This window comes from Hyperoodon ampullatus (genome assembly GCF_949752795.1).
Source record: "Hyperoodon ampullatus genome assembly, chromosome: 1".
Classification (NCBI taxonomy): domain Eukaryota; kingdom Metazoa; phylum Chordata; class Mammalia; order Artiodactyla; family Ziphiidae; genus Hyperoodon; species Hyperoodon ampullatus.
The window spans coordinates 196183164-196202046 of NC_136914.1; the positions used below are offsets into that span (position 1 = coordinate 196183164).

Genomic DNA, 18883 nt, shown 5'->3' on the forward strand with positions numbered 1-18883 from the left:
CTAGCTCTGTGTGCCTAGGAGACCTAGAAACAATGACATTCCAGTAGCATGAACACACTGAGCACACGGACACTGTATTTTAAATACCATCCTCCACTAAAAGGAAACCAAGGGCTTCTTGGAGAAAAGGCTGATTCCATGGCTGGGGCAGGAAAAATTTAAGAGAAGTCTGAAACATCTTGTTATGCTAGAAAGTAAGGAAATGCTCGAATGATGATGGAGACATGTCGGAAAGACTCAGGATTTGAGCTTCTGCAACAATTTGAGCTTCATTATGATAGTCATGGATTCCAATATAGTGGAGAAAATTTGCAATCCGTGAGTCTTTGCTGATTTAAGTGAATAAATAAATAAGTAAATAAATGGGGGAGAAGGGAGAGCTCATTCTTACCAAGGAAAGCAGCTAATCAATATAGAAGTAAGGGTGGAAATATAAATCATCATTTGGCAGCTCTCACGGGTAGGTGGCTGATCCACGTGGTAGTCTCCAGTGGAAGGCAGATGGACAGAGGCTTGATGAGGAACAGCATTTCAGTGCAGTCACTGAACGACCTCCCCACAAAGCACCGATCAGGGGGCAAATGGTGACTTTATGGTAGAGAAATCTGGGCACATGATCAAGATTGATATGCCCAAGTGGTGCCAAGTGTTGATGTCCTGTGCCCTTTGTTGTGATGCACTGAGCCAAAGCCAACTTCATTCTGGGGCATTCCTGCCAGAACAGCATAACCAAAGTCTGGTCATGAGGAAATATCCCGCGGACCTAGGTTAAGGGCCATCCTACAGAGTGTAAGGCTGCAATCTTTGAAACTGCAGGGGACATGAAAGGCAGGGAAATATGGAGGAACCATTCCTGACTGAAAAAGACTGAAGAGACCTGAGAGCAAAATGCAGAATCTCCGCACGTAACCCCGACCTCAAGCCCAGACCTACTGAATCAGAACCTACATTTTAACAAAATCCCCGAAGATTCCTGTACACACTTAAGTTTGCGAATGGCCGAGACACTAGATCAGCGGTTCCTAGGCTTAACCAGAATCACTTAGGGAAACTTTTTAATAGGACAGATTCCTACCCTCCCCCTCCCCAGATCTACAGAATTAGACACTAAATGGCAAACTCTCACAGGTGGTTCTGATACCAAGCTACCGGACTCGAAATGGTACTGTCATATGTATGTGACCAAAGTGGGGTTCATTCTACATGGGCCTGGAAACACAGATTGAAGAATCAAGCTAATCATCACCACAACTCCTACTCCAAGCATGGAGACATGATCCCAAACTAATATTCCAATGCAGGGGTGGAATGTACATAAATATTGCTGGTTCACATTTCAGGAGTTTTCCAGGACATTTAAGTGGATTTGAAAAATACTTTTGAAAAGATTGTTTGTACAAACGTCATACTCTTTCCAGTCCTTGTTTGGCATAGAGTTTAATCAGATTTAAAATGGTGAGTGTTCTTTGTAAGGTTATATATTTCTTTTCTTCTAGGGCATGTAAGACAAGACATCTGGGCTTTATCAGTAAAATACTAAAACATGTCCAGCATTTTTAGGAAATCTGGGCCTGAGTTTATAAGCTGCAGGTGTTGAATATATTTGATAGAAGGCTGTAGTCTATTCATTTAAAGTTAAAAGGAAAAACTTTTTGCAAACCGATTTTGTTTCAGAAAAATATTTGACTAAAACACGAGTTTCTGACCGTATCTTAGGAAATTAGGAGAAAAGAGAAAGAAATCTTTTAGCCAATCTTATATGAAAATGTCTAGTTTTAAGATGTTCTTATTTTTGCATTATACACTGAACTCTCATCAACTCATAGTAAAACTTTCTTTTACGCTCTTACTAACATCTGTTAATTTATCTGTGGACATAAATAGCATCCTCCTTTATTAGTTTCCTGCCACAAGAAAGATAAAAATATTGAATTTAAAGAGTGGGGCTGGCGGACTTCCCTGGTGGCACAGTGGTTAAGAATCCACCTGCCAATGCAGGGGACATGGGTTCCATCTCTGGTCCAGGAAGATTCCACATGCCGCGGAGCCACAACTACTTAGCCTGTGTGCCTAGAGCCTGTGCTCCGCCACAAGAGAAGCCACAACAATGAGAAGCCCACACACCACAACAAAGAGTAGCCCCACTCGCTGCAACTAGAGAAAGCCCACGCACAGCAATGAAGACCTAACACAGCCAAAAAAAATTAAAATAAATAAATTTATTTAAAAAAATAATAAATCTTGGGCTTCCCTGGTGGCGCAGTGGTTGAGAGTCCGCCTGCCGATGCAGGGGACACGGGTTCGTGCCCCGGTCTGGGAAGATCCCACATGCCGCAGAGCGGCTAGGCCCGTGAGCCATGGCTGCTGGGCCTGCGCGTCCAGAGCCTGTGCTCCGCAACGGGAGAGGCCACAGCAGTGAGAAGCCCACGTAATGCAAAAAATAATAATAATAATAATAATAAATCTTTAAAAAAAAAGAGTGGGGCTGGGGGTAATATAGGCATATTCTATATGCAAGTCTAATAGAGCAGAGGTCAGTGAGGGGTGAGGGAGACAATAAGACATTAATTTAAAAATTGTAATTTCTAAATTCAAAGAAATACCACATTAAATGTAGGTGCCTCACAAAACCAAATGCCATATCTGGAAATCATCGAATGCATGTCCATTAATATTAATAACATTGGCTAATCTTTCTACTGTGCTTCTAAGTATAAGCACTTTCACCTTATTTCCTTTAATCCTGCAATTCTGTAAGGTAGGTGTTGCTGACAGGCCTGCTTGAAATTGAAGGAATAGAAGAGACAAAGTAATTGGCCCAGTATCACAGTTAGTAAATGTTAGAGCTGAGACTTGAATCTAGCACTTCTGACTTTAATCATGGGCTTCCTACCCCCCACCCCCTGCAACTAGGAAAGAATATTTGTCCAGTCAGCACCCCAAAAACATGATCTTGGTTTGGTTTGGGCTTTTGTTCCGTTTTGTTTGGGTATAAGATGTGCCACTTTCTAATACTTAAATGGCAGTTTTTACTTCTCAGTCTCTGTCATCTGTACCCAAAGCATTTTCCAAGTAAAAATTTCTCTAAAGAGATTTCTTGAGCCAGATATGAAACATGTCTTTAACCACTCTGGAGTGGAAACTCACCCTCTCTCCACAGGAGAAGCAAGGCTTGTGTTTGGCCCCCACCCACTCCTGCCATGGCTTCAAGGAACCCTTAAACTATCAGATCCCAAACAGGTCAGTCACTTTTACAGGAACTGTCAACATACCCCCAAAACTGTCAACACCCCCCAAACTTCTTTAACTGACTCTCCTGAAGAAAACAAGTAGAACTTCAGCCCACTCAAAATCATTCCGAAGTCCTGCCAGCCACGTGGCATGGCCCCAGTCTCCAAAATAAATCCCCTCTTCTGCTGGGCTGAAGCTCCCTCCAGCCTCCCCATGCCCAGAGTTTTGAATTCTGCAGCTCCTGTCCTTGGGTTTATGTCCATGAGCTATTCATCAGGGTCCGCAGCCCATAATCTGCCACCATCACCGGTGAACAGCCGCTGTCTCCCTTCCCAGAAGACACATCCCAACAGAAATCTTCTGGGAGGGCTCTTCCCACCTGCCCCCTCTCCTCAAGAAAGCAGAGGAGGCTTCTTTTTTGTTTTTTTTGTTTGTTTGTTTTGGCCGTGCCCTGCATTGTGCAGGATCTTACTGTGCCCCCTGCATAGGAAGCACAGAGTCTTAACCACTGGACTGCCAGGGAAGTCCCTTTCCTAGTTTGTTTTTGTTTTTGTTTTTTTAGAGGAGGCTTCTTTTTTCCTCGGACCTCTCCTGCCATCACTGAAGACAAGTAGCAACTGCACCAACTATTATTATTTCTCCCTGTCTTCCTTCCAGCCTCCCTTCTAGAATTCTGCCCCAAATCTCTGTGGGCAGGCGGCTGCCCACTGAGGGCTTCTCAATGTCCTGACTCTTCTTCCTTTTGTTCCTTGGGTTTTGACCAACTAGGACCCACTACCACCATCTCTTAGGCTCCCTGAGTTAGTGTCTTCAGCAATTCCTGCAGCTCCCAGCTCTCCTTCTCCTCCCCATCAGACCAGGTTAACTCCTTGCTGGCACGTGCCGCTTCTTCACCCAGGCGGAGCCTGCCTCTGTGGACCCACGGATGGAGGGAATGAGAGGGGGAGGGGTGGCGGTGCATCAGATCCTCTTCACAGAGATAGCGGAAGCCCAGCAGGTTGTGACTATAGGATGTCCTGAGGTCAGGAGACCTGGGGTCTAGCCCCGGCACTGCCACTCACTAGCTAGTTGACCTTGGGCAAGTCACCTGACCTCTCTTGTTCTCTTGGGTTTCTTCATCTATAAAATAAGGAAAATGAGCTAAATAACCTTTAAGATCCTTGATATATTCGTTGGTACATTGTGTAATAGAACCACATGGCTCAAAGCCAGTCTGCTAGGCTCTTTCCTCAGGACCGCCTTGGCTATGAAATAATAATTGCCCACATGCCTTAATCTCCTCATTTTGGATTTTAAGGAAAATCTTCTTTGTGTCTTGGTTTTAGAATTCCTACAATAATATATTGATTCTGAATTTATGACACCTGTTACAAAACCATATGCTGCCATTTCTGGCTCTTTCTACCTCCTGAAGTCCACTCACACCGTGCAGTTTCTAGAGATGGAAGGACGTGTTCTCAGGTTGAGCAGATGCAGGCCGAGGTCTCCAGAATTACCAGTGGAGACGAGCCTCTGGCTGCGTCGGCTCCAGGCTGTAGGAGCTCAGACAGACTGGTGCCAATATTCCAGGATTTTTCTAGATGCTAGTGTTCCTTTGAAAAACTATCATATGGTATAAAGAATTTGGGAAACTCTGAATATTAGCCCCTTCTTGGAGATTTACCATGCACATTAGCATATTTAAAGCTCTAAGAAATCCTGCCAGTGAAGAAATCTTCATTTATCCCAGCATCCCCCAAACCTGTATGGCCCCAGACACTTTCTTCACAAAATCCTGGTAGAACATGTCCCCAGAACACAGTTTGGGGCACATTACCGCAAAATCTGGCTGACCTGTCTCTATCTGGGTCTTTGGAGCAGAAAGAGAAAACTACAGCTGCTGGAATATTTACTGAGCACCTACTGTATGCAGAATAACATGGGAACAACTCAAAATTAGCACAAGGGTCTGCCTGCCAAGACTTCGAAATCTAAAGCTGCAGACGGACAGGCACACATGAAGAAGCATGCCAGTCAGCAAACAGGACAAATGAAGTGTCAGGTACAGTGTGGAAGTGCTACACTGGCCCCTGGGCAGTCGTTTGCTTCCCAAAGTGAATTTCTGCACACTCAGCTGTCAGGCTCAAGATCGTTGCTTTGCGCCACCAGGGTAGTTACCATTCAACCAGTTACATGACCTCATCAAAGGACAGTCATTGTTTATTTTTATAGATTAGGTGGTTGGGGAGGCACACCAAGTACTTTTATTTTGTGCTGGACATCCTAGAATTTTTGCCTTACATGTACAGCTCTGTTGGGTTTTATTTGGAATTGGGATCTATTCTTTCCCTAAAAAAGGTGACCTCCTTCTCACAAAGTAAGAAAGATATTGAACTGGCCAGTGTCCCATGCTGTTGTTTAATTCCACTCAATCAAATGTAACTGCTGTCCAATGTACCTGATGTTTCCTGGACAAGGGGCCCTGGTTTCCCAGGGCAGCTGCCCCTCTAGAACCTATCTGTGACTTTGCTATTTTCCAAGCACCTCCCCTCCTACCACACCATATCCACACGGGCCCCAAGTCCCCAGACGGCCCTCGCCCAAATCCTCCTTCCCCATCTCCTGTTTCCCACCCCTCCCTGCCAACTCCGCTTAGACTTTCTATTGATACGTTTTTTTTCTCAATTTTTTTCTTACCTCTTTTCTGCCTTCCCTCTACCTCTCCTTTCTGGCCTCTTTAAAAGAAACAAAGGATCATTCTTTCTTAGAGTTTAATCCTTGGGAACTCCCTCTCTGCTAAACAGAACAGAGAAGCTGGCACTGTGATAAAAGGCCAACGTTGTTTCCACAAAGAAGCATCTTTGAAGAAGGAGCTGCTTTTTTTTTTCCATTATCGGTATTAGTTGACATTTATTGAGCATGTACTCTGCTCCAACCACTAGAGCACATTATATATATTTATTGTATCTTTTATTAGTTACCACACACACCCCCACTTATGGCAGGACATTTTATGGCTGAGAAATTGAGTCTCAGGGAAGGTAAGAAACTTGCTCAAGGTCACAGAAATAGTGAAAAGCAGTGCCAAGTGGTGAACCTGCATTTCTTTGGCTCCAAATCCAGTGTTCTCCCTTCTCTCCCCCACCTCCCATTGAAACAGGGAAGCTAAAGAGGCAGAATTCTGGTTTTCATCGGATTTATTCCCTAACAAGTTTTATTCACAGAAGCTCACCCCTACACACATGTACTGCACAGACGGCAGATTTAATTATCTTCTTAGTGATCCATTATATCTACCAGGGTCCAACAGGGCAGGATGTCATTGATCTTGGTGGGATGCCAATATCCTTTGTTTCTTCACACAGACTTGTCTTCAGGGGAACATAGGCCAACACATGCAAACGATTTTATTCCCCTCCCTTCTCTCCTTCCTGCTTGATCATTGGTATCGGTTTAACTATTGGTCTCCTGTTACCTGCTCACCATCTGCATTGCGATCGGCAAACATTTGCCATTGGGCCCTGCAAGTGAAATAGTGACTTGCTGGACTCAGTTTTCCTTTCCTGTGACAGGTGTCCACCTGCCCTGGGACCCAGAGTGATTCACAGCAGGTCTCAGAACCTCCAGACCTGCTCGGTGGCCCTGGAAGACAACCTTCTCTCTCTCCCTTTTCCAAGCAGTGAGGCCTTCAGCCAGTGAGTTCCCCATCGGGGGACTTAAGTAACCTGGGGGGCCATTTCCTGAACATCACTCAGGGCACCTCAGAATGGTCCCAGCTCATTCCAGAGCAGACGAGAAAGCCGTCACTACCCTAACTCTCTGATGCCCAGTTCTCTCAGGGAAAATGGAATCTTCCAGTCATGGGCCCAAATGCCCACAGGCCTTCTATGCCATGGCTCCCAGAGTATCCTTTCCCAGCACAAGCCTCTGAGCCTCCTGGGTGAAGAACAAGCAGACAAGTGATTATAGGATGGGGTTGCAGCCTCCAGATGCCCTGGGCACTCAGGCCCTTGGACACTTCTGAGAAGGGCAGCACTGACAGGGAGTTGGCTGCTGTGCTTTGTGTGTGACTCAAAGTAAGAAGTTACTGAGGACCCACCACTCATGCTGGACCCTGTGCTGGGAAATAAATGAGTAAAACAATGCCTGCCTTCAAGGAGCTCAAATTCCAGGGACAGAGGACAGGGGGAAAGTGGTCACAGTGCAGTGATAAAGTAATTTTGATTAACCATATGAGGATTCAAGAAAGGCTTCCTGGAGGAGGTGACATCTGGGCTGTTTGGCAGTCAGTTGGATGTGGGAATGGAAGGTGAAGGAAGAGTCAAGGACTGGGATCAGGGTATGCTTGAGGTGGCCTTGGGCCCTCCAGGTGGAAAGGTCCAGTTAATTTTTGGATATACAGGACAAGAGATAGATATTCAGAGACAGCAGCAGAGAGGTGGGTAAAACCAGGTAAGTGAAAGAAGTCATCTAAGAAGAGGACGTAGCATAAGAAGAGATCCAAGAAGGGTCAAGGACAGAGCCCCAAGAAATACCAGCATTCAAGAACCAACTTGTGCCTGCAGAGACAATATTATGAGCCTGGGCTCTGGGCCTGGGTTGCCTAGGTTGGGATTCCTCCCTCCACAACTTACTAGCTGTGTGACACTGGGAAAGTGACTAAACCTCTCTGTTTCCATTTCATCTATTAAATGGGATGATAATGACATACATTTCATTAGGTTGTTATAGGATTAAATGAATACATGTTAAGTACTTAAGACAGAGTTTTTTTTTTTTGAAATGTAATATCTGCAAAGAAGACAGAGTATTTAAGTAGACTCTTTTTTTAAAATTAAAAAAGAAAAAAGAATAGGCAGAGAATAAGAAATGGTACAAAATATAGTAAGATTGGAATGTCAGACAGATGAGTGACGGGCAACAGTGAAAATTAATGCTGGAGGTGTAAATTTAGATCAGATGGTACCGTGCTTGAAGGCCAAAAACAGAGGTTTAGAGTTTGTTCTATAGACAACTGTGATGCAGTTTGAGAGTATAATCCAAGATGTGTTTAGGGCTTCTCCAGAAACCACCTTCAGGTGCCTCCTTTTTTCTGTCTGAGTCTCTCCTAAACACAGTCTTGGTGGAACCATGCCAAGCAGGACCAGGAGTTCGAGACTCTTCTGCACTCACTTCACATCAAGGAGGATGCCTGAGCATGTGTAACTTGATGGCCACTGCATCCTTAGTACAAGACCCTGACATTAAGTCCTGATCTCTGCATCAGGGAGCTCACACTTGGGAGAGACTGGTTTAGGACAAGGTACTAGCAATACTCCTATGCATACATATATGTAAATATCTACATATGTATATGGGATTGAGCAATTTAAATAGAAAAAAATGGATAATTTATTCCTAATGAGGAGTCAGGGAAGCCTTCAGAGAAGAGGAAATATGAGTTATCCTTTTAGGACAGGCTTGTGCTTGGGGCACAAACCCTTCTCAAGGCAACCACAGATTCTTCCTGGTTCAGCCTTGGGCTACTTCCTTCCTTGTAGTTAGGAAGTGGAACTTGGAGACTCCTCTCTTCTGAATTTCTGTGCTCTGCTTCCTGGAATTCAGCTTCTCTACAACTCAGGTAGCAATATTAATGGTAGTTGTAGAAGCAGCAGGTGGCCTCAGTAGTAAACATCTATTGAGCCCTTAACTACACACTGAGCATTGAGATCTTAGCTACAACCTCCAGGTTCATCCTGACAACAGTCTTATCAGGTAAGTATTATTATTCCCCTTTTACTGAAAAGGGAATTGAGGCTCAGAGAGGGTAGGTCGCTTGCCTCAGGGACCTGCACAGGGTAACCGTGGAACTGGGAGTTGAAGGCAGGTCCACTCAACTCTGGTGCCCACGCTCCCCACCAGCTATGCTATGCTACCTCCCACTGGCTCCTCCTTCCACATTCCAAACGGGTGACAGCCCCAGTCTCAAGTACAGTCACAGAGGTGGTGACTTATAGTATTGGACAGGTACTACAGAAGTGATGCTTTCCTGACTCGAGGCTCAGGGGCACAGAAAGGAACACCGAACCCCGGGGATAGCTCTCAACTTAAGTGTATATAAGAACACCAGGGGGCTTCCCTAGTGGTGCAGTGGTTGAGAGTCCGCCTGCAGATGCAGGGGACACGGGTTCGTGCCCTGGTCCGGGAAGATCCCACCGCGGCTGGGCCCATGGGCCATGGCCGCTGAGCCTGCACGTCCGGAGCCTGTGCTCCGCAATGGGAGAGGCCACAACAGTGAGAGGCCCACATACCGCAAAAAAAAAAAAAAAAAGAACACCAGGGAGTTATCTAAAAATGCAGATTCCTGGGCTGCAATCTTAGAGAGTCTGATTTCTAGGTCTGGATGAGGCCTTGCAATCTGCATTTGAATAAACACACCCTACCACCACTCTGGAGATTTTGATGCGGCTGCTCCATGTTGTGAGGAGTACTGCCTGGGCAGGGGCATTTGTGTGTGTGTGTGTGTGTGTGTGTGTGTGCGTGCACGTGCGCACGTGTGTCGATGTATTACCTGGATGTGCATGCCACATCCTCTAGTTCAAGGGCTGTTCTAGTAAAGCTCAGTGGAGGGCGGGTATAGATGTGCACTGCATACAACCCACTTCAGAGGAGCTTTGTCTAGAGAGACTTTCATTGCCTTCTTTAGATTTCACCATTTGAGACTGGACTTAGCAGTGAGGGTGACCAGATACCCGTTACAAAGGATCATCTTTCTACGAAAACTTCTGCTCAGCACATTCAAAAAAACTTCTTGGCAGGAAGTCATTTGTCCCCTTTTTCTGGACCTGGGAACAGCAGTAGGAAGTGTTCAGGCCTTTTCCCAAATATAATATCTGACCATTTGAAGGCTGAGAATCCTTTCTGCCCATGGCCTCCTGGGACTCTGAGTGGCCTCCCTGCCGGTCAGGGGCACCGAGCATCCCCACACTGGGGATGTGGGAAAGATGGTCTCTGCCCTCGAGGACTTAAGGTCTGGGGGGGAGACAGAACAGACCCATGTGAAAGAGTCAGGCACACAAATATAACAAAGCTAAGCCAGATGCAAATCCACACAGCTGTGAGAATCCAAGTGCAGACGTGACGCTGCACTCAAGTTCCGACATTCAGTGAAAGAGAAGCAGGAGGAAGTCACATGTGGGGTGTCGGTGAGCCATCAGAAAGGCCTTCCCAGGGAAGGTCACATGCGTTCATTCATAGACTCTCTCTAAGCACTTAGTGGGCTCTGCTGCTGCTGAACACGGCAACCCCAAAGTTAGCCTTTTGGGGAACACGGTGCTGACTGCCCAGGGAGTCTGGGGCACCACATAATGCACAGCATATGGACCCAGCCCAGGTGGGACATCAGGGCAGGCCTCCTCAAGACAGCAAGGCTTTCATCAGATTCCTGAAGGCAGCCCTGACCCTGACTTTAGGGAAGTCACCGCGAAGTACAAAGGAAGGCCCGCCTGTGGCCTTCCCACCTCCTCTTTCCATCCTGGCTCATATGCCTGTGTATCGTGTGGACACCTCAGGCCTCAAGTGTAAACTCCATCAATACACCACCCTCCCCACTTGGTCAGCCTTCAGGCCTAGAGTTATGATCTACCCTCAGGAGGACTGATCTAGAAAACAGGCCCTTGCCGGCCTGGAAGTGAGCCATTTGGACAGGGGATTGGGAATCCTGGGTCTACAGGGGTGAGTGATCTGGAGGTGGGTGCACAGCCAGTGGGCAGACAGGTTCCCCCCTCCCTACAGGCTTCTCACTCTGTGGGGGAACACAGCTGGATGAGGGCCAACATGGGCCTCTGTAGCTCAGGGCATGGGCAGGGGGTCGGACTGCAGGTCTAAGCACAGTTCTGCCCAAAGGATGAGTCAACATTAGCTAAATCAAAGGTGGAGGGATGGGGCGGGGGGGCGCTTCCCACAGAAGGAACAACCAGTGCAAGATCCCTAGGGTGGGAAAAGCCTGGTTCACCTCCCTAAAAGCAGGAGTGTGGAGAGAGCTGAGGTGAGACTGGAGAACAGACAGGGGCCTCAAGGGCCAAGATAAGGATTTGGCTTTGCAAAGGACACAGGCAAGACATGGTGGGCCAGGGAAAGGTCATTTTGAATGGAGCAAGAACATTCCTCCCAAACGAAGCTTGTGTGATACCAGTAAGGCATTTGATGTGAGAAGAGGGGGCAAGCTCTTCACTTTGGCTGGGCCTCAGAGTACTGAGAAAGGCCTGAGAAGGAAAGAAAAGAAACAATTGTGGAGGACTTGTAGGCATGTAGGAAGGCATCAGGGTCATCAGGGTAAGCACAGAGCCTCTGGGAGGAGCGCTTAAAGAATTAGACTGGGAGCCAGATTCTCTCTTTATGCTGTGCTGACCACTGAAATAAGGCAAAATAATCTGCCACATTTAACACCTTTCTGCTCTAGGACTGCTCCCTATGTTTGAGTCATAGTACTGTACATGTATGCAATTTTTGTGTTTTTCTGTGTGATTTCAGTGTCCTGAAATTCTTTCTGGATTGGCAACACATCCCCTTGTCCACTTAGTAAATATGACCATGTTTATGCTTTGGGCTACATTTTACAGTCATCACTGAATGCTCGTTTCCTTTTTGTGTCATTTATTTTTTATAATTAGTGCTGACACTCTCGTTACTTAATGCCTATGGAATTATGAATACATTAGGCCACAATAAGAATTGTCCCTGAAGTCTGTAAGCAGATGTTGGGGTGTGTGTGTGTTTGTGTGTTTGTAATAACAGTGCTTACGTAATCTCAATAACCAAGCCCTGGGGACTCACACTCAGAGACAGAACAGTTGGCTTAAATTAGGTTTCCATGTGAAATATGGCTATCACTGTTTTTTTCCTAGCATTGTGGGAAAGTATATGAAAAATGATTTGACTGATAGGAAATAAATCTGGTTGTGTGAGCAGGACTGAGGCACAAACCACTTGGTGGTCTGTGTCTGCTCTGTGAAGCAGGTCTCTCCAAGGAAAGATATGTTAACCCTTTCAGGTCACTACACTAATAAGTCACTGTGTGGTACCAGAATAGCCTGAAAGTACAGAGACTTTGCAAAGACACTGATTTGCCATCAATTTCAACAGGAAAGGAGCTAAAGCCATAGAAAGAATATAGTCAGAGGCCTCAAGAACTAATGCGTCGGGTGTCTTTGAAGAACCATTTTAACTTTTCAGGGTTTCATTTTTATTTTAAGGAGATGGATTTGGATTTCTAGCTCAGAGTCAATGATGTTATGATTCTGAGTGTTTTCTGATGATTTCTTAGAGCAGGATAGGGCTTATCAAACTAATCACACCAAAGGAAGAATTGGTTGGAAGCATTAATGACACTCAGTCTTTACTGGCAAAATAATGTCTTGGTCTAGAGAGCCAGAGTTTCACCAGCCTGGTGACTTTTGGCTGGGGAACCAGGTGAAGGGACAAAGCTTGGAGACAGTGAGCCAGAGATTGCTCACAGCCGCAGGAGAGGAGCTGGTTTTGGGAATCCCAAAGGGCTCCTGTGTGCTCAGAGCAGTCCAAGGAGATCAAATGAATGGTTATCTTCTTCCAAGAGGCTTTTAATTCCTTGCAGGATGATCTGGACTATGGCTTGTCCTAGGGGTCTGATTCCAGATCTGTTCTCCTGATGTTTCACGAGAGTTCAGCCAAGTCCAGAGCAGGTAGAGATCAGTGGTGCCTGCTTAGAGCCCACTGGCCTCGTGCTGGGCTCAGGGGTGGCAGGTGGCCCATCACATTTTGCTTCAGCAAATTTCAGAAGGGAAGAGACGGATTGTTACTGCAGTGCTCCTGGCTGCTACCAGATTATAACCCTGTTTTAGCACTGAAACTCTCTGTTGCTATTTCCCTATTTGTTTTTGTGTAGGGAGAGGAAAGACATGTTTAGCATTAATCTATTCTGCTTTTTTCATTTTTTAAATCATTTTTTGGTACTCTTCTCGGTACCTTCTCCTTTGATTCCATCTGTGTCTTCAAATGTGCATCTCTTATTGAGTGCTTAGAAGGACCTACCAGTGCCAAGTTTACAAAAACTAGCTCCCGGGCTTCCCTGGTGGTGCAGTGGTTGAGAGTCCGCCTGCCGATGCAGGGGACACGGGTTTGTGCCCCGGTCCAGGAAGATCCCACATGCTGCGGAGCGGCTGGGCCCGTGAGCCATGGCCGCTGAGCCTGCACGTACGGAGCCTGTGCTCCGCAACGGGAGAGGCCACAACAGTGAAAGGCCTGCGTACCGGAAAAAAAAAAAAAAAAAAAGCAAAAACTAGCTCCCTTCATCAGCTGAAAGAACACCAGCCTGGGAGTCCTAGCTTTGACATCAAGAATTGTGACCTTGGCAAATCATTTCTCCCATGAGCCTTGGATTCTTGATCTGGAAGAATGGGGTTGGACTGCCCTCTGTGGTTGCTGCCAGCACTAAATGCCATTCATTCCTTTCATTTTGTTTGGATGGAGGGAGTCAAGGAAGTGGTTCCCTTAGACCTTGAACTCTTTTTTTCCCTGCAGGCTTCTCTGTTCAGGCTTCACTCTCGCTCAAGCCAGGGAAATGAGTTGCTCCCCAGGTTTCAGCACTGTTGCTAAACCAAGTACAACTAATGGGCCATGTGGGGTCAAGACCAAGGCTTTGATCTATTAACAACTGAACTTATCAGCCCAGACCTTAGCCAGGATGGAGAAAGTAACGTAAGTGAACACTAGTGTTCAAGCACCAAAGTACAGGTAGCAGCAAAATAATCTTAGCGATTAAGCAAAGGATTTTGAGGCTGCATACCATAAAGGGGGGACTTTAGTAGTAGATTATTATTAAATATTATACTCCAGTCTGTGTGGTAGAAAAGACAAATCACATTAGACTAAATTTAAGCCTAGGGCAGGAGAACAGTATATACATTAGGCATTTAATGAGTGGTTAATCGGGACACCTCTGGGCCACACACCTCGGTTCAAATTCAGGCTTTGCCACCTATTGGTTGAGGACCTTGAGCAAGGCTCTTAGGCCCTCTGTCCTTCATTCGTCATCTATAAAATGAACATAGTTATAGTTCCTGACTCTTAGGATTGTTGTGAGAGATACATGCGTTAACATATATGAAGTGCTATATTGGTTCTATTATTTAGTCATTTGAGGAACATAATAGATAATGCTTTTGTGAAAGACAGTTCAAAAAATTTTTTTTGCATTTTTTCATTTAATATTACACATTTTACTATTTGGCAAATGGACTTTCATTTATGGGCTAAGTGCATTGATTGCATTTATTCTTGCTCTTTCAGTCACATACATTTAAATCATAGTTATCCTGAGGCCTTGTTTTCTTATGGTCTCATGGAATTTTATAGCTGAAAAGGGATTGTATAAATTACCTTTCAGCCTCATTTTAAAGATGAAGATGAAGAATACAGATAGGTTAATTCCATTGCAAAGCAGTGATGGAGCTAGAGCTTCAATTCAGTCTCTTGGCTGGGTCCTTCATTTCCTAATACTAAACTGACTTTTTAAAAAAATAACATTTTTCTTATGGAAAAGTATGTATCAAGCTTCCAGCGCATGGTTTCAGTGGATGCCCCTCTCTGCATTCTGCAGGTGAGCTCCTGGGTGACGTGGCTGATCCTCACGGCGGGCTCCATGGAGGAGAAGCGAGAAGTCTTCTCGTATTTGGTGCACGTGGCCAAATGCTGCTGGAACATGGGCAATTACAACGCCGTCATGGAGTTCTTGGCCGGCCTCAGGTATGGGCAGTGGGGAATATGGTTTTCTGGGGGGTTTCCTCTTACCAGCTGCATGGCACTGAATTAATTGTCTGGGTAATCATATTTACCCAAACCAGGCAATTGGTCGTGATTATTTGGGGGAAATAACCTCTGCTAGCACCACAATCCGTGTCCCTCAAAGATGCTGCAGAATTCAGAAGTCACGATCCTAATTCGCTGGGTCTGCTCCGATCCCATGCTCTTGGCCAAGCTAAGTATCTGATTGCATAACTCCATCAACCCCATCACTGACCTGTCTCTTCCCCTGCCTGCCCTGTAAGCCCCACTGTAACCTATCTCTTCCCAGCTCTGCCTTACGAATTACCCCAGCACTATAAGCTCCCAACTACTGACTGCCCTTAAAAATAACAGTGGTCACCACTGATAATAAGCATTGAATAATGTTAGCTCTCATTTTTATTGAACACTTACTATGTGTCAAGCATTGGGATAAGCGTGTTCCAGGCATTAAATCTTTTAACTCTCAGAACAGTTTTTGAGGTAGATACTATTATTATTCCCACACCATACAAAAGAAGAAACTTCTAACTAAGGTAAGAAGAAATTAAGTCATTCGCCCAAGGTCACCTGGCATGGCTGGGCTGTGACGGCAGGCCACCTTGAGTTCAGAGTCCGTGCCCTTAACCTCTGTGATATCCTGCTCTTACGCCTTCTCCATCAAGCTAATAATAAGATCACCATTCTGCCAATAAAGCCTCCCGCCTTATTCTGTTTCAGCTTCAGTTACCTTGCACAAAGTAGCTGCTTCTCACTCTTGCAGGTGAAAGTGTGGTGTGAAGGAGATGAGTATGAATGGTCAAATGAGAATAGCAGAGAATGCAGAGTATGTGTGTCTGGCATGTAGTAAGGCTCCAGAAAGAGGACCTGTGATTGCTGTTGTTGTTGTTGTCTGAGATTCACCTTCCCATTGAGGGTTCTATAAATCTATAGATAGATCTATAAATAGATCTTGCTTCATAAGATTTCAAGGTTTTTCTTTGATTCCCCAGGCCCTACATAGGGATTCAGGGTTGGGGGTGGAGGGGAAAATTCTGAGTTGGAAATTTTTCTGTCCTTTTGAACTTTCTCAACTAAGAATAAACTCAAATGATCATGTCATTGGCATTTTAAATGGTCATACAAATGCACCAAGCATAGCTCGAAAGAAGGAAAAATACTGGGAGAATAGGAGGCTTTATCCAGATGATTTGGTTCTCTTTGTGATAAATTTTCTACAAAGAATTTGTGTTACTTTTCTTTAAAAAAAAGAATGATCATATTATGATAAAACAGTTCTATTTTAATGGTGCTTATCCTCTGTATTTGACTGGAAAACTGGTGCAGACTCTTGTCTGGGGACTTCACATCTTCTCTTCGGGATGTCACTGTCCTCACAGCTTGGCAGCTGTCTCCCTCCACAGTGACCGATCTAAAAGAACAAGGCAGAAGCTGCAGTACCTTTTATGTCCTGGCCTCAGGAGTAATACACTGTCACTTCTGCCATATTGGACTGGTAACATAGGACCAGCACTGATTCATTATGTGTGGGGACCGCACTGCAGCAGGACGTGTGGATCTTTGGAGGTTGGCTGCCACATACCATGTATTAGAGCAGGGGTCTCCAACCGATAGTGGTCCATGGCCTGTTAGGAACTGGACCGCACAGCAGGAGGTGAGTGGCAGGTGAGCGAGAGAAGCTTCATCTGTATTTACAGCTGCTCCCCATCGCTCGCATTACCACCTGAGCTCCACCTCCTGTGAGATCAGTGGCAGCATTAGATTCTCATAGGAGCTCGAACCCTACTGTGAACTGCACATGAGAGGGATCTAGGTTGTGCACTCCTTATGAGAATCTAATGCCTGATGATTTGACGTGGAGCTGAGACAGTGATGCTAGCGCTGGGGAGCGGCTACAAATACAGATTATCATTAGCAAAGAGGTTTGACTACACAGAGACTATAATAAGTCAATTGCTTGCAGACTCATAGCAAAACCCCATCAGTGAGTGGCAAGTGACAGTTAAGCTGCATCTTATGGAGTAGACTGGACATAAGCAACATAATTCAGGTGTCACTGTCTCCCGTCACCCCCAGATGGGACCATCTAGTTGCAGGAAAACAAGCTCAGGGCTCCCACTGATTCTGCATTATGGTGAGTTGTATAATTATTTCATTATATATTACAGTGTAATAATAATAGAAATAAAGTGCAGAATAAACGTAATGTGCGTGAATCATCCCGAAACCATCCCCCCGCCCACCCCTGTTCCGTGGAAAAATTGTCTTCCACGAAACCGGTCTCTGGTGCCAAAAAAGTTGGGGACCGCTCTATTAGAAACTCTCTTGATACAAGAATGGCCTCAGAATGACCCTTGGAGGCCTTGTGTGAATGGGACTTTTAGACCCAACTTAGTTTGAATTCAAAATCCAAGAAGTCCATAGAGTCAGGTAACTCTTTCTTAGATGAGGAATAACCCCAAACGAGCTAACCTCACCACTGATTCCTGGGCACCCCAGACCCACTGCGACCTAGTTTCATGCTCCTATATTTGGCTTAAAACTGAACTGATCTTTACAAATAGATGGGTAAAAGTACCAAGTTTAATAGCTCTTTGGCTGGAACAATATATACAGGAGGTAAGTTGCTAGATGTCCTTATGAAGGAATGATAATGGAGGAAGAGTTCATGTGTGTACTTTCAGGTTTGAAAATATTTAGATTACAGGTAATTGAACTACACCAAGATAACTGAAAGTTTTTTTTTTTTAAAACGATTATATGAGAAGGGGGTGCTTACTGTTAAGTGACTGCTTTTCTGTATACTTTGTACATTTTGCTTCCTCAAACTAAATTCTCAGCTGTTTACAGGAAACAATTAGAAGTACAAAGATTTACATATAACAAGATTTACTCAATTTTAATATCAATATAAAATAACCCATGTGTCAACTACACCTCAATTTTAAAATAATAAAATAAAATAACCCAAATGAACAACAGTAGAAAAATGAAGGAAATAACATGATGCAGTCATACAATGGAATATTATTTAGCCACCAAAAATTATATTTATAAAAAATTTTTAATATCACTGGAAAACAAGTAACATAAAATATGTAAAACTACGTGGGAACAAAGCAGTCTATACTTAATAACCTCAGCAATATTTATACAACAAAATTTATAAAATGTTTAGACCAGAGAGACACAAATACAATAAATACTGGAAGGAAATATACCTAATGTTGTCTGTGGGTGGAAGAACTATGGGTGGATTTTCTATATTTTTGGTATTTTCCAGATCGTCTACGATGGGCATCTACTACCTTTATAATCATAAAAAGAAATAAAGGTTTTTTAAAAGTGTCAATTCTCAATCTAACAAAAAATCATTGATCTTTACGGAGGTTTGTCTTTTGCCCCCCAGAGTACTATGACGGCTCCATTACTCACTGAAAGAAGGATGATTAAATAATGAGAACCAAGTCTCATTCATGTATTCACTTCATTTATTTAAACCTCTACTCCATGGCCCCAAAAGGATTCTCACCACCTTATAAGGAACTGGTTATAGAACAAGCTGAACTTAATGGGGTGAAATCAAGCGACAGTTTTATTTTTCTGACCTCACTATCTTTCAAACCTGCCAATTGGCTCTCCTTCCCCCAACTCTGGGTCATGTCTCTGGGGACTCTGGGTCTTTCCCCGTCACTTCTGTGGTTAATAAGCAGTCTCATTCACCTACATCCGTGAGCGTGAATGAACCTGAGAATCGTACGGCAATGCCACAAAAGCAGGTTGCCTGAGAGTACCTACAGCGTGACACCATTTGTATGAAGTTTAAAACTGCACAAACAGTTCTACAAACTGCTTAGCGATATCTGCCTGTGTT

At 44.7% G+C, this 18883-nt stretch overlaps 1 protein-coding gene across 2 annotated transcripts in view; it reads left to right on the top strand.

The window, feature by feature from the left end:
• PLCE1 (phospholipase C epsilon 1) overlaps positions 1–18883 on the top strand; it is a gene marked incomplete at both ends in the record, with an annotated part of 262284 nt that overhangs the window by 166995 nt on the left and 76406 nt on the right. For both annotated transcript variants that reach the window (XM_079705006.1, XM_079705007.1), the window contains one exon: positions 14825–14970. In XM_079705006.1, coding sequence (XP_079561132.1) covers positions 14825–14970 — 146 coding nt within the window. The remainder of the gene's footprint in view (positions 1–14824; positions 14971–18883) is intronic.